The 16,306-nt window shown below is 31.6% G+C and overlaps 2 protein-coding genes across 7 annotated transcripts in view; one reads left to right on the top strand and one right to left on the bottom strand.

Annotated features, from left to right (window-relative positions):
* Positions 1 to 3,387: 3,387 nt before the first annotated feature.
* On the bottom strand, positions 3,388 to 12,144 carry LOC147800826 (tyrosine--tRNA ligase, cytoplasmic-like). Of its 5 annotated transcripts, none has more exons than XM_087156359.1 (5): positions 11,482 to 12,144; positions 7,463 to 7,586; positions 5,976 to 6,056; positions 5,815 to 5,866; positions 3,388 to 4,206 (listed from the first exon to the last, which is right to left on the bottom strand). In XM_087156359.1, exons 2-5 carry the CDS (start codon positions 7,466 to 7,468, stop codon positions 4,166 to 4,168), a joined length of 180 nt encoding a protein of 59 aa, XP_087012485.1. In that variant the 5' UTR covers positions 7,469 to 7,586; positions 11,482 to 12,144; the 3' UTR covers positions 3,388 to 4,165. The 5 variants fall into 5 exon arrangements, with proteins under 5 accessions (XP_087012485.1, XP_087012483.1, XP_087012484.1 ...); XM_087156357.1 differs by having other exon boundaries at positions 11,450 to 12,143; XM_087156358.1 differs by having other exon boundaries at positions 11,529 to 12,143.
* Positions 12,145 to 15,260: 3,116 nt separating this feature from the next.
* LOC147800825 (uncharacterized) overlaps positions 15,261 to 16,306 on the top strand; it is a 28,073-nt gene continuing 27,027 nt past the window's right edge. Inside the window, exon 1 of one of the 2 annotated variants that reach the window (XM_087156416.1) lies at positions 15,261 to 15,389. The gene's annotated coding sequence lies outside the window, so the exon portion shown is untranslated. The remainder of the gene's footprint in view (positions 15,390 to 16,306) is intronic. The other variant, XR_015431148.1, reaches the window with a different exon arrangement.

Genomic DNA, 16,306 nt, shown 5'->3' with positions numbered 1-16,306 from the left:
TGTAATGACCTATACATGGATGACATATTGACTGGAGCTCCAACATTCGAGACTTAGCAACACCAACTTATAGAGATTCTTAAGACTGCTCAGATGTATTGCACAAGTGGTGTCTGACCACGGTTTGCCTGACAGCAAGGGAGCTCAAACATATGATACGTCTACCACTAAGGATATTTTACATCAGCATTGTGGTCGGTGCGAACCGGGTGCGGTATTCGTATCCACCAGCCATGTCTGGGATTCGCACCCAGTTCACCCTCATTGGAAGGCGAATACTCTATCCCTTGAGCCCCCAAAGCTCATTGCAGGTTATTTTATACTTTATAGCCGTCGTTGAACAGCGGACCCAAATTTGATTTTACGGCTACCAATGTTCAATTCCTTAGCCTTGTAATTTAGAACTCAATCCAGAAGAAAAGAAAACTCCTGAATACAGTAATGGGAGAAATTTGCTTTCGTGGAGAACTTTTTGATGGAACTACCCCGCATCTGCGTTACATGGGGAGGAAAACCACGAAAACGTCCCATGGTTAGCCTGACTCCAACCCATGATCCATCTACCACTGAGGATAAATTACGTAACATTACAGGTTATTAGGGAGAACACAATTACCATTTTAAAATCGGGAGGAGAAAAAACTACAAAACTATAAAGAACCTTACTATATGCATATTTTCATAGTAGTTCATTGACGTCACGCTTTAGATGAAATAAGCTTTCGAAAAGATTAAACGTGGTTTGATTTACAGATAAATTCATGAAATTTAAAAAATTAACTGAATGTTTAACTTATGCATGTTTCTAATGTAGCGTACTTTTTTTGTTTATTGCATTTCAAAGTTTTTTTTAAATATATATTTGGCAAAATGATTTTAATAGAACTTCATCATTCTTTTTTTTCACCCGTGAGTATTTTGACAGTTAAATTGAAATGGCAATAGAATTAATTCCCTAAAAGACAAAATAATTTCAGTTTTTTCCCCCTTATGCAACACCTGGCAAATTGCCAAACTAAGTTTGGTTCATCCTTTGATTCTTCTCCTTACTTTAACCTTCAGTTTAAAATTTAGTGATATTGAGTGAAATTTAAAACTGAGTTAAAATTGATATATTTTTAAAATTGCCACATTATAAATTTAATCTTTTGAGTGTATTTTGTAATTCTAAGCTCATAAATTTTAAATAGCATGTGTTGGAATTTTAAATCGGTCAATGAGTTTAACAAAATAGCGACTTTGTAAAGAGGAGTTTTTCAAATATAAACTGCTGTTTGTAGAAAATGCAACACCATGAAAGAATCATCAGAATCAAATGAAATTTAATGCAGAAACGACTTGTACTGATACAAATAAATGATGAAATTTTCAAAACAAAAGAAACAAATTAAGCGTCCGAAATCAGTATTTGGTGCAGCCACCACGCGCTGCAATAAGTGCTGCTATACGACGTGGCATGGAGTCAAACAGATGTTGAATATCTGCTTGAGGAAGAGAATTCCATATCGCTTGTATGCGCAACCAAAGTTCGTCTTTGGAAACTGCAGGACGCGGATCACGAGTGAGACGCCGACCAACCATATCCCACACGTGCTCAATAGGCGACATATCCGGCGAATAAGCAGGCCAAGGAAGAAGTTGCATGCGTTGTGCTGAACAGAAGTCTCTAACAGTCCGCGCAACATGTGGGCGTGCATTATCCTGCTGAAAGATAGCTCCAGGGATGCCTTGAAGGAAAGGAACGACTTCGGGCTGTAGCACTTCACGGACGTATCTGTTGCTATTGAGATTACCCTCAATTCGTATCAAATTGGATCGTCCATGATACGAAATCGCACCCCAGACCATAACTCCGGGTGTTCGACCACTATGTCGTTCAATAATACACTCAGGAAGGCAGCGTTGACCGGCATAACGTCTAACACGAACACGGCCATCATGGGTCCACAAATTGAAGCGTGATTCATCTGAAAAGACAACTTGGTGCCAATCAGCTCGCCAGTCTCTGTGCTCAAGAGCCCACTGCCGACGCAGCCGTCGATGATCCGCCGTGAGGGGAATCCTGTATAATGGCACCCTTGCACGCAATCCACGGCGCAGCAGACGACGACGAATTGACGAAGCCGACAATTGTACACCTGTAGCAGTAGACCAATGTGCTGCCAGCTGCCTGGAGGAAGCTGTGCGATCATTCACCACCATGCGGAGCAGGTGTCGATCATCGCGCTCTGACGTCACCTTCTGTCGTCCAGTGCCTGTTTTTCGAGTTGTTCGGTGCTCGTCGGTCCACTGCTTCCAAACTCGCATCACTGTGGAACTGTTCCGCTGCATACGAGCTGCTATTGCGCGATAGGAAAATCCTCCTTCTCGAAGGCCGATTATCCTCCCTCGTTCAAACTCCGTAAGTTGCTTGAATTTCTTATTCTTCCGTCGTGGAGGCATACTCAGGTCTCACTAAACGTTTGCCACTAACAAATAATCATAGACTATTTTCAACGTCCCGCTACAGCACTTTATTTATACGCTTTCAGCATCAATTCAGAGGGCGCTGCGCGCGCCACGCACGCGCGATGGCTCTGAAACTTTATTAATTTGCATAATATCCTATAATTGACATTTGCTGCGAATTTCATTTGATTCTGATGATTCCTTCATGGTGTTGCATTTTCTACAAACAGCAGTTTATTTATAATTTCAAGATATAACTGTAACAAAATATGAATAATTCTGTTTTTTTCTTTTTAAAAACGCTTCCCATAAGAATTTCAAATACGCTTAACAAGTTAAGAAAGCTGCCATTTAAAAATCAAGGTTTTCTGTTCTGAATAACCTTCAATATTTGAAAAATTTAATTTGTGAATTAAAAGCTACAAAGTTTAAATAATTTCATTCTTAGATGATGTTTTAGACTTTGTTAATGCAGTAAATAAATTAGATAGTGTGGGGAAAAAATGGCCTTTTCAAGGAATTTTTTTCTTCCTATAATCCTAGAATAATCCTTTCCTATAACTCAATTTTTTTTCCTCTATAATTCTAAAATGTGTGCTCAATTTTAGAATTTTTGTTAAATATGATGTAAAAAAATATGCATCTTGTGGGCCACAAATTAATATTTAGGTTAGGAGATCATTCATAAATGATGTCTCACACATTTTTTCCCAAGTATTTTTCATCCACCCTTTTATCACAAAATGTCACGCTCACCATATCCAAATGTCACACTCACCCCTACCTTCTCTTGTCACTTACTACATAAAAATATATTTGTATCTCTCAAAATATAAAGCATTATTTTATAGATTGTGTTTCCCATTTTATTTTTAAACAACTATGTGTAACAATAACGTTTCAATATAACCAACATAAAGAAAATATGATGAGCATATGCAGGTGATTAACATTTTGAAAATCTTTATTAACATATTTTAACACAAATACACACATATTTTCAAAGTCGTCTTCTATATACACATTATTTTTATAATTTGTGTTTCCACCATTTTCTTCATTTCTCTGAATGACAAATGACAAAATCTAAAGAAATGCAAATTAAATAATAAAAGAAATATAAAATAACTTTTCATAAAACTAAGTATAGGTGAACATAGAGCAAGAAATTATATGGAATTGAACTTAACCGGCAATTTACCATTCATTACAGTTCTAAGTTTGATATTAAAAATCTTAGCTTGGTAATGCTTACAAAAACTACTTTAAGTATAATTTTAATTTTTCAAAGAACTTTTTACATAAAAAAACCACGTTACAAAATGCGAAAACACGAATGGCTCATTTTAATAAACAAACAATTCATTTTTCTGACACCACTTTTGAAAATTTCTGAATCTTAAAATGATTTTTTTTTTAATATTCAATACAAAATACATTTTTTCTTATTTCAGTTGTTTAAAAAAATTATGTGGCAAATATAAAGTAAGATTAAAAAAAATTAGACATACAAATATCTTACATTTCAAAATAAATGTTCAATTTTAAAAACGATTTGAAAACAATAGAAAAGTTCTTAACCTTCATCTTTGAAGAGTAGCACATGTTTTACAAAAGTCAGAACTCCATTATCTTCTAAATTACCAGGTTCACAAAATGCCTTTTTGAGCTTCTTCTTAACAGTAGAGAGATTATCTAATAAGTCTATTCCTGAATCTTATAAAGAGGAACTCATTTTACCACCAGTAAGTCCAGGCACTAATATTAAAACAATGTAATACATTTATAAGAGAGCAAATCTACAATTAAATGAATTTCGCAAAAAGAAAGCATACTTGAAACAACTTATTTATTCATGAAAAGAAGGTTAAAGGATAGCAGAAATATTTTATGAAAAATTCGTTAAATAAACTTCTGTTAAGACAACCAAGAAAATTTGCATATGAACAAAACTTAATTGCATAAATTTCAATCTTAAAATATTTTTTAATCATTTCTCTCATTTTACTTTATTGATTTTGATTTATTAAAATTAATTTTGATTTATTCTTAGATTAGAATCATGAAAAATTTACATTCTTTATATGGATAATGAATGCATACATTTTCAATTTTTTTCATTCCAAAATGGAAAACAGTGCAATATTGATGCCCCCTGAACAAACAATATTGACAAAATAAAACAAGTATACTCATTTAGGGCCCTCAACATTTCTAAGACAAAGAATTTAGTTATTTCTAGTTTAAAGGGAACTTTGGATGACCATTTATAATTAAAACATTTCAAATATCACAATATTTTTTATATAAACATAAAAAAAATTAGATAAACAAAATTCATTTCAATACAGGATCCAAATAACAAGATAGAAATTTAACAGTAAGTTTTTATTAATTTAGTAACTGCTCTCTTGGTTGGCATCTTGAGTTTTATAAGACTTAAAGCCTAACTGAGGTAAGATTAAATGAATCTGATATTTGTGTAAGAATGGACGACGTCCGTACCACCAGAGTTTTCAATGCCAGACCAGTTGGCACACGAAAAAAAAAAGCAGGCCGAATTTGAGATGGATAGATAGCCTAGAGAAAGATCTTTTGGCCCTAAAAACAAAAAATTGGAAAACACTAGCAAAAAAAAAGGTTAGCATGGAAAAAAACTTCTTGAGAAGGCCAAGGCCCACCCTGGGCTGTCGAGCTATTGATGATGATGATGATGACTTGTGTAAATTCTTCAAACATGTTTAAAATTTTACATATTTAATACTTGCTACAGATATTATGCTATTATTAAAAAAAGGAGGGGAAAAAAACTGTTATGAGAGAAATTTTTTGAATTTTTTTTTAAGAGAATCCACAATTTTACATTTGCAATTCCCATCTAATCCAAATTCAAAAGGTTCACTTTGCAGACTTCATCACATCTGTACAATTTTTGCCTCTAACACATACCCAATATTGAGTTACCTTCAGTCTCTTTTTCATTAGATTAAACTATTGCCCGATCTGAATTCATAAATATGCGTTGTGAACTAAACAGACATTAAACACCTAATTAAAATCATATTACTTTTATAAATTAGTGAATGGCATTAATAAACTTTCATAAATTGTCAATTGGATTCCATCATAATAATCATAAAGATAAAATATGTAAAAATTACTGTTTATTTTTAAATGTTTTTATTATGAGTAGTCAAATAGTTGGTAGATAAAATCATTTAAGATATGTAAAGAAAAAGAAGTTATTTTAAAAAGAAAAGATATGTAAGTAAAAGAGATGAAAAGAAACTATTGATTTAACCATGATATTATTGCAAGCATTTCATTAAAATAAAGTATAACATGTATTTCAAAAATTATTCATACCCATTGGATTCATTAGATGAATTCTTTTAGCATAACCCAATTGAGGTAAATACTGAAACATATCATAAAAATACTTAAAAATATTAGAATTAAAAAATTAAATTAATGCAAAAAATGAAAATTTAAGTATATTTTATACGAAACAGTTCATAAAAACAAACCATTTCAGCGAAAGTGAAAATCTTTCTTTGGTCAACGCCACCAAACTGAGCATCTACTTTAAGGTATTCTTCATCTAAGGCCTGTTGAAAAATGAAACTATTGCATTTAGATTATTGCATTTATAGTTTTATAGCTAAATAGTTCATTACAAATAATTTTTTGATTATTTTCTAATGTAGTATACTTTTAAGTAAAAAAATACATCAAAAAGTAATAAAAAAATTTAATAGAATAAAAATTATCATTATTAAAAAAAAATCTTATAATTTTATTCCCATAAGCTGTAAGCTATAATTTTCACAGCTTATATTAACTGTTATTTATTACCATGCCATATTCATGACAGGGTAATAAATAACAGTTCATGAAATTAGAAGATTTAACAAGTGAGAACGGAATAAAATGCCTTGCTGAAAGCTTTTTACAGCCAAAGAAAAAAAAGTAAAATACTAATGAGTAAGAAAGAAAAAAAGAAAAAGAATTGAGGAACTAATTTTATGTCCAACAAATTTAATACTTTTTAATAATGAATAACATAATTAATCTTATATTTTTATCTTTTAAAATTCTTAACAGAAAAATGAAATTATATCAAGTAGCTCAGTCGGTCAGAAAATATAGGAATTGAAAAACATTCAAGTTATATGGAATGATAAAATTCTGGTTAAATAAATAACATTATATTACATTAAAATAAAACTATTAGTATAAATATGAAAGACCTAGGAAGAAAAATTGGCCATACAAAAATCAATTTAATTGTCAAAACTTATAACTTCACAAAAATTAAAAATTTATTATTAACTGTTTTCCTAATATGCTGCAAGGAAAATTCCAAATTACCAGTACCTAACCTCAAACACTATCAGCCCATAGATTTAAAATTTTATTAGATTAGTTTTTAATACTTGTGGAAAAATGGTTAGTTAAAAAATTTTCAAAACTGAGAATAAAAAAAAAATGATAAAATAAATGAAATATCATATATTTGAGGAAATATCTTGCCATTATAGATTGAAATTATGCTAAAAGGAATAAACCAAAAAACTAATTATAATCCTAAAAACTTTAAGGAATGCACGATTTTCAGAAAACATATGTAATTTGATTTAGATGACAAATGATATGATTAACAGATCATTAATGTAGCAATAAAAAAACAAAATTGTTATATTACTACTTTCTTAAATAAATTGTGCAGTCAATTTACAGCCTGATTAATGGATTTAATGATAGAAAAAACCTTTATCACTTAAATAAGCTTTTTAATTTAAATTTAAAAATTTTCCTTTTAAGCTTTTAATGAAACTTAAGTACGTTCACTTATTAAAACCGTATAATGTGAAATAGAGTTTTGCAAATTACCTTGAAACACAATTAGATACACATTATAACAGAGAACCTTTTAATCAACACACTTTTTAAACATAAATATGACATAAGTTTTGTATCAATAATATGCTATATCAGAATTGCGTATACTAACTTGCATTCCTGGATACGTTAAACTGATTAGGAAAGGATGATCTACTTGCTTAATAACTTCAGCTTTTTTTGCATCATGCTCCGTCACTAAAGATTATAATCTGTACACATCTAAAGTATATTCTCTAAAAATGTCAACTTTGCTTAGTTAAAATAAGACAGCTTATAGCATACAGAGACATTATTATATAAAGAGAAATCTGATTGGTTTTATAAACAAGCTTTTGTAATGGTGAAAATAAAAGACATAAAAATTAGACTAACAAGGGAAGTACACATCTCAAAAATTCCTATAAAAACAAAATTAGACACCTAGTTTGCCCCATTAAAATTTCAGTTCTTTTATTTTTAAACTAACAAAGTTTCCAGACTTATCTCATTGGTGGTGTAGTGATTAGGCTCTATGCCTTCTACCAGAGAGGTCTTGAGTTGGGGGTCCTGATCTCAGTTGGCACGATTGAATTTTATTTCCAATTTTCTATTCTAAAGAAGATTGATAACTATCTAATATGCTTTATTCAATTTATAAATTATTATTTTTTAGTTTAAATTTATTTTTTAAAAAATTAAATTTTTAAAAACAAAAAAAATTAAAATATATTTATTTTTTAATTAAAATGTATGGATTACTTAAAAAAGAAATATACAATTTTAATTTAAATTTTGAACTGCAAATTTTTTAAAATAATCCATACATTTTAAATGAAAAATGAAATTTTTTTTAGATTGTAATTTTAAAAAGATACAAAATGTTATTTTAAATTTTAAAATTTTTTTCTCAATGACCTAGATATTTTAATCAAAAAATATATTTTAAATTTCTATTAATTTAGTTGTTCTTAAAAATTTAAGTTTTAAATAAATAAAAAATTTATTAAATGAATAAAATATTAAATAGTTATGAATCTTTTTTAGAAAAGGAAATTAGAGATATAGTTCAACCTTTCCAGCTGGGATTTAATCTCAGGACATCATTTCTATTAGTTTAAAAATAAATGAACAGAAACTTTAATGGAGCATATTTTACCCTAGTTAGACAGCTAATATAAACCCTATCCAAGGTTTATAAAAATGCTCTTAAATTTAGGTTTAACTTTGCTCATATAGGTATTTTTAAGCTATCCACTTCCCTTGTAAGCAGGATTGTTCTAATTTTACCCAACCTGAGAAAAACCACTTGAAAAAAACTCACGTTTTTTCATAATTGCATTTTATTATTAACAAATCAGCTCAAGATATTAAGTTTATAATAGAATAAAATATAAACTACATACATTGAAATATTTATATTTCCATTACTTCTATATTCTGTTCATTAAATTTTAATTAAATATGTATTATTAGAAAGTGGAAATAATGTGGTAAGGTATTCTCACAAAAATTTGAGATACTAATTCACAATATAATTAAAACCAGTTATAACAAGATACAATATAAAATATGATTAGAATCACAATTCAATGAAATAGGAAAATATTTTTTTGAAGAAGTGTATTTTAAATACTATTTTCCTAAACAGTGAGTCTAATTACATAGTTTAAAATGATACTTTTAAAAAATAGCCCCTTTTAACTGGTAAAATACTTGTGCAAAATTCTTGTTCTGAAGTAATCCTTGTTGTTGAAATAGTAGAGCCTATTCTAGAAGCCCGCTTTGACTATACATGAAAAAGGACACAACACTGTTAGAAAAGTAATGTAATGCACAATTGCATAAATACATTCCCCACGTTAAGAATTTACTTTGAAAATTGACTTTCAATTGAATTAAAATAAATAACTTATTTCTTCACTTAAAAATTTAGTAGTTTTTTTAAATCTATCCTAAAACAGAATATGTAAATCCTACAAAAGGTAATTGATCCCTATAACTCTTATTAAAAAATTATTGCTAATTTATCAATGTAAATGATATTAATAATAAAATGTATTAATATCTATTTTAATATTAATAAAGTTAATGGTGTTCATTCATGCAGCAGGACTTACTCTAAGACTTTAATGAATAAAAGAGATGATGAAAAAATCCAATTTAACCCTAAGACAAAATTATTTTTTTTCCAATCCTGCTTGTAAGTGCTATAGGACATATATTGTATCATTACTAGTAATCGTTAATCCTTTAAGGGATTACACATCAGGCAAAATTGTACTGAAATTGCCCTCCTACACACTACTTTTTCATAGAACAACACGAAGAAAACTTTTCACTTGTTAAAATCAAAATGATCAACAGTAATAAATAAAAAAAACCGACAAGCTCACCAAAGTTGGTATTTTGACACTGAAATTAATGAAAAATACTTAGATCCTGTTCATATTAATAATAAACATGTAAATTATTTTCAATTTTAAATTACTTTACATTTGGTTTAAAGAACACAAATAAACTATTTTATGATCCATAACAATAAATAATCATTCCCTCTTATTATTCCAGTTAATAAATTTCATTTTTATATCACTGCAAAAAATTTTCGGCAAAAATATTAATTATTTCTCAGGGTTGCTACTCAAATCTGGGAAAAAAATCCCCTGTGTTTTCCCTGTTCATATTATATACAATATATTAAGAGGAAACAACAATTACTGTGTTTTTGTGTGGACTATATTGGACTAACTATATTTATTAGTTTCAATTGCTGGAAAAAAATATACTTATTTCTGACGGAGTGAAAGATCGAACTGATGGGTCATCCGCCGTACAGCCCTGATTTGGCAACCAATGACTTCTTCTTATTCCCACACATCAAAAATAAATTACGTGGACATCGATTTTCGACCCCCGAAGAAGCGGTTGATGCATTCAAAAGGCATGTTTTGGAGTTACCTCAATCGGACTGGAAAAAGTGCTTTGAAAATTGGTTCAAACGCATGCAGAAGTGTATTGATCATCATGGAGAATATTTTGAAAAACAATAAAACCAATTTCGATCCTACATATTTGTTTTTTTCATTATTAGGCCAGAAATATAAATAGCAACCCTCGTATTAGAATTATGAGTTAGCGAAAATTAAAAAAAATATAACCGCAAATTTACTAATATTTACTATTCACTTATGTCATTCATAACTTAAAGGCATTTTGTAAATAAATAAAAAGTAAATTTGGTACAACAATACAAGCAAAAATAACAGTAAAAACAAGTAGTTGTAAATAAAAACAAGTGGAGATTCCCTGATGTCCAGATCAGGCCCTGATAACACAATCATCAGTCATTAATTTTGAGTCGCACTTTGATAAACATTCAATATAAATACCTGTAAAATATTGAGTGAAACAATGAATGTACAATATATAAAAAAACCTGAAAAATAATCATTGCAGTATGAAATAAATGCTTAGAAATATTAATACACAATATTTGGGAATCTATGTTAAATATATCTGATGCTATAAATGCCTCTGAGAATATTAACAAATTTTGCTATGAAATGCTTGAGAAATTTTTATATAGTGCTTAAAACTAGGTTTACTTATAAGTAATTACAGAGTACTCAGTCTTTTAAGAAATCAGCTTACGTAACAATTTGACAGATACAAATAATTTATGTACAAAAAACTGATTTATAAATAAATAAATATCAAATAGAATGAACAATAAATCTAATTTAGTTTTTCGAATTGTTAACGATTTGCATAGTTAGGATTGAATAAGTTTAAAAAAACTGATAAAAGTATTTATAAAATATTATTACCTGCTTTTGTTTTTAGTAAATAAGGTGTAGTCATGACGCTGTATAAAATTGCCTTTTTATATTTTAAATTACAATATTTCTACCAGAGAATTAGAAAATTGAAATCAACCCTGAATGGTGATTTAAGAAAGACATAATGAAAATGAATAACAATGAATGATTTCAAGGTTTAAAAAAAAGAAATCTGTCAGTTTAATGAATGAAGATTATCACCTCAAATACTCAAATATAAATATCTATTAAAAGTAATATTTTTAATGAATGAAATCTTTTATGACATAAATACATACAAGTATGAACATTAAAATGTATTTTTTCGTACTTTAGCACGAGCAAATAGTCAATTGTTTAACTGATAGAAATTATTACTTAAGAACTCTCTTGTGCCTTTGTAGATCTTAAATAGGTTTTCGTAGCGTTTACTTTGCTAAAAGAACGGTGCAAAACATGTAATGGGGTTGTTAACAAAATACTTAAATTATCCACAAGTTTGGCAAAATATCTTTTAACTTGTTGCAATCGAGCACTCTACAGTAGAACAGTTCAACGAGGACCGATGCCGCACACCCTCGGTCCCTCCACGGGCTGTTGTCACCCCCCCTCTCACTAACCTCTGCCAGGAATGCAAGACTTCGGTGATCTACTGGATGCTGGATATTGGGGTTATCTCGGCGTTTGGCGCCACTAACCGATTCATCGATTCTGTTTTGTCGTATTCTAGGAGGTCCTAAATATCTTTGAAGTTGTAGTATGTTGTAACGACAAATCAAGTCCTTAATGAAGTAAATCTTTAGTTTTGAAGTGAAAATCATCTTTGGAATGGGGAGATCCCCTTGAGTAGAGTTGTATGATAAAGTGAATAGTATTTTGATAGTATGCAGTCTGAGCATAAAAAGGCGGTAATTGGGCTGAAATTCGAATTATCACGGATTATATCAATATCGAACAACTTATTGAAATCTGATGTGGTGCAAGTTTTTGCGTCGCTATAAAATTTTGTGGTCAATTTGGCTATAAAGCAATTGATATCCTCAATGTTTAAGTCTTTTCTGAGTAATCTATTGCTAATCGCCCTTGGGGCACCAGTCATTGTGCGTAAAAATTTACCTTCAGTTGTAGATAGCTTCTTTCTTAGGTTGTTGCTTATAGTAGTGAGGGCTGGGCAAGCATACGTAAGAATTGGTCGAATCGCTTGTATATAGATAGTTCTTTTATTTGCTAGATCAAGCTTTGAATTCTTATGCAGGAGGACTTTGAGCGCAAAAAACACTCCTCTGGCTCTTTTAATTATGTCATTTAAGTGAGTACTCCAGCTCAAATTATATGAGATCGTGATGCCGAGGTATTTAACGTGTTTCACTGGTTTGATCTCAGTATTAAAGAGATAAATGTGGGGAGTATTTTGTTGTTTTTTCTTACTATTTATGATTAAGACTTCGGTGATCTACTGGGAACCGTGTCTTACAATCATTACCTCTGTAAGACAAATAAAACATGCAGAGATAGACTCAGAACATATCCCGGTGTGTCCAGTTAACTTGCGACCTCATGTAACCTTACTTTCTTTTGAGGAAACAGCATATTAAATATTTTTGTAATTCATTTACGTCGCACTGGAGCTGCACAATGGGCTATTGGCGACTGTATGGAAAACCGTTTTGATCATCTGCAGAGGGGATGGCACCTTCGCTTCGGTATCCCGACGACCTGCACGCGAAGTCGAGAACTTTACGATAGAACAGTTCAACGAGGACCCATACCGCACACCCTTTGTCCCTACGCAGACTGATCCATGTGGTCACCCACCCGCAAACTGACTGCAGCCAGTGATGCTTGACTTCGGTGATCTACTGGGAGCCGTGTCTCAAAGATCAGTCCACTGTGGGGCAATTTTTTTCGTCTTCGTTTCTTAAAAAATATATATATACAAATGAATAAATTGTAATAAGGAAATAAAAAAAATTAAATTTTAAGTATTTTAAATGCTTTGAAAAAAATTACAATCTAACATTTAAAAAATTTTGGTGTTTTAAAAATTCATGTTTCCAATTTTTTTTATTTCTATGTATTTTTATTTCTTTATATGCATCACACGGCACCCTGTTGGAGTTGTGTTCACCGACCTTCAGAGGGTGTGCCACTTCCTCCGTTGTACCGATTAAAGATAGTGGATACAAGTAATGATCAAATCATAGCAGAAACCAGTATTGAACCAATGATAGCGAGTTCGAGAACTGGTAAAAATCAGTGGATTCTAGTACCGATAAAAAAAAATGAGTTCGAATACTGATTAATTGATAGAGGGTTCAAGTACCGATAAAAAAGATTGCGGGTTGGAGAATTGTTCAAAAGAGAGTGGGCCTGAAAGCTCTTCAAATGATATCCGATTCCAGTACTGATAAAAAAGGGAGTGGGTTCGAATATTGAAAGCAAAAGGAAGTTGGTTGGAAAAATATTCGATAGATCGATAGAAAATATTCGATAGATAGAATAATGTTCAAACAGCCGAATTGTGGTAGAATATTTTAAGAAAGCCTTAATTTTAAATTTTAATTTTTCAAAAAATATATTCGAATATTTAAATTTTAATTTGTCAAAAAATATTGTTTGAAATTTCGCGTTTTGGCATCTAAAATTACTTAATTCAAAATTTTATAAAAATTTTTATATTATACAGTGATGCATCAATTTTGAACGGATCACTGTATTAATACTGTTGTTGTTCATTTACGAATAGTACGAATAGTACACATTAGGACATTGCAGAGACACCAGGTTTACGGTGAGACTTGAACCCGCTATCTCTACGTAACAGACCCCCCTCTGTCACGGAGTTCAGTTGGTGAAGAGGATCTACTTGATTCTCAATTTTATCCTCTGAATCTTGAGAGAGATGAGTTTAAATTATAGATACATAGCGAAAGTAGCAGAACAGAGAAAAATTCAGTGATAAAGGATAAAAAAAAGTGATTTAATGCCTGGTTTTCAATGGTCAAATATGGTGTACCAGTACCAACACCTTTGGAGAGCATCAAACATTCTAAGGTACTCATTAGATAAAAATACCTTTAGAGATAAGTAAGTAAGTAGGTCACCGGTGGCTTGGTGGTAGGGCTTCGCGCTCTCGTGCCACAGGTCCTGCGTTCGAGGTGAGGTTGACTCAGCCTTTCATCCCTTCAGTGGTTCGATAAATGAGTACCAAGCATGTTTAGGAGCTAAACACTGGAGGTTCCGCGTTTAACTGACCACCTAAACAGAACATCTACTCCTGTACCCCAAAGCCCAAGGTCAAGAAAACTGAGATGTGCACAGTAGGCCTTGGCCCTCTATGGGCTGTCGGGCCACTGAGTTTAGTTTAGTAGGTATTTATTTTCGTCGCACTAGAGCTAGCCAATGGCTATAGGTGGGGGTCTGGGAAGCATCCCTGAGGATGATCCGAAGACATGCCATCACAATTTTTCTTAAGGCAGACATAGATTTGAAGAGGACGGACATTTCTCCAAATCCCTGTACCCACGGTACTGCTCGGTGACCCACCACAGGATTTTAGATTCCACAGATTTTACGAGTAAGTATAACGCATTTATTCGATGGGTCTTAGCGGCATCCAGGATCGAACACCGGCACTTCCGGACCAGAGTCCGATTCTCTAAACACTGAGCTACCACGGTCCCTATAAGAGATAGTTGTAGTTCTAGTTCATTTACGTTGCACTGGAGCTGCACAATGGGCTATTAGCAACGGTCTGCGAAACATCCCCGAGCATGATCCGAAGACATGCTATCACTATTTTGATCTTCTGCAGCGGGGATGGCGACTCCGCTTCGGTAGCTTGGCAGCCTACGTGTGGAGTTGAGCACGCTACGGCAGAGCATACTAATGAAGATCCATACCACACGCCCTCGGAACTTGCGCAGACTGATCCAAGTATTCACCCATCCACACACTGACCACAGCCAGTGATGCTTGAATTCGGTGATATTCTGGGAACCGTGTCTTAACGATCAGTTCACTGTGAGAAGCCACCAGTGATCAATCCTTTCCTGTCAAGCAAGCAGCTGAAGAGAAAAATGGTTTTTGTGACAAAAATGAAGAGTCGGATGCGATCCCAAGCATTCACCCTTTCATATAAAGAGAGCAACACTCGCTCGTTCTTTACTCACGTATCTGTGGTTCGTGCAAAATTGAAATTGTGGGATGTACCGTCTGTTGTTGCTTCAATATTAACAGGTAAGTTTACTTTCATTTTGGTATAACCAGCAATATTTTTTGTATGAAATTATTTTAAGATAAAAAAGTTCATATTCATATCAACTCTATAGTCGTTGAAAAAGTCTTAGTAACTCTAAAATAAATAATTTAATTTCAAATGAAACAAGCTTCACTAAATTTTTAATTCTCGGAAAATAAGATTTTGATGAACTAGGATTTTTAAATAGCGTTTAGATGCTTAAAGCATCTACGCACGCTATATAAAAAATCTACGTAATATTCGATTGGTTAACCTTTTCCTGTGTAGTGTTGAATTCGTACAAATTCTTGTTACTAGATACAACTCTGAATTTTTATTCCAGAGTTTTTACAGAGAACTAAAATCAATTGTTCTTATTATTGAAAATCTTACTTATTGAAAACTCGTATAATTTATTTTTTATGCAGTTTTTTTTTGTTGCAGAGTTTCGAATCCTTATTTTACATACAACATGTTTTGAAACTTCTCTGACGATATATTGAGTACTTCTAATTAAAGTGGATAATACAAAGTAGACCTTTTGATCACTTTTTAATTAGTTTCTATTAACTTTCATATTTAGAATCTTAAAATTGAAACTCCAACAGTTTCTGACCCGTTTGTGAGTTTATTCGATAAATTCCTGGTTATAAGGATTTCCGATATAATGCCTAAACGATAGTCTGTTGCAAATTCCGGCCGCTTTCAGATTGACATTCAAATTTTTAATCGCAGCTGTGCTTTCTGGCTATCATCGTTTCATGTTTTTCTCAATAATATAAGCAAAATACATAGCAATTATATAACCCCAAAAAATGTATCTTGTTGGACACTTTCAAACTTGCTAGGGTGCTCAAATAATAAATACACCTTTGACTTGGACAAAGTTTCTCCAGTTTCCTAACCATTATCATGG

Source organism: Parasteatoda tepidariorum, unplaced genomic scaffold (genome assembly GCF_982258835.1).
Source record: "Parasteatoda tepidariorum strain Cologne lab strain unplaced genomic scaffold, Ptep-v5.0 scaffold_34, whole genome shotgun sequence".
Classification (NCBI taxonomy): Eukaryota; Metazoa; Arthropoda; class Arachnida; order Araneae; family Theridiidae; genus Parasteatoda; species Parasteatoda tepidariorum.
The sequence above is the reverse complement of the archived record's forward strand: the minus strand, read 5'-3'. Positions and strand labels throughout refer to the sequence as shown.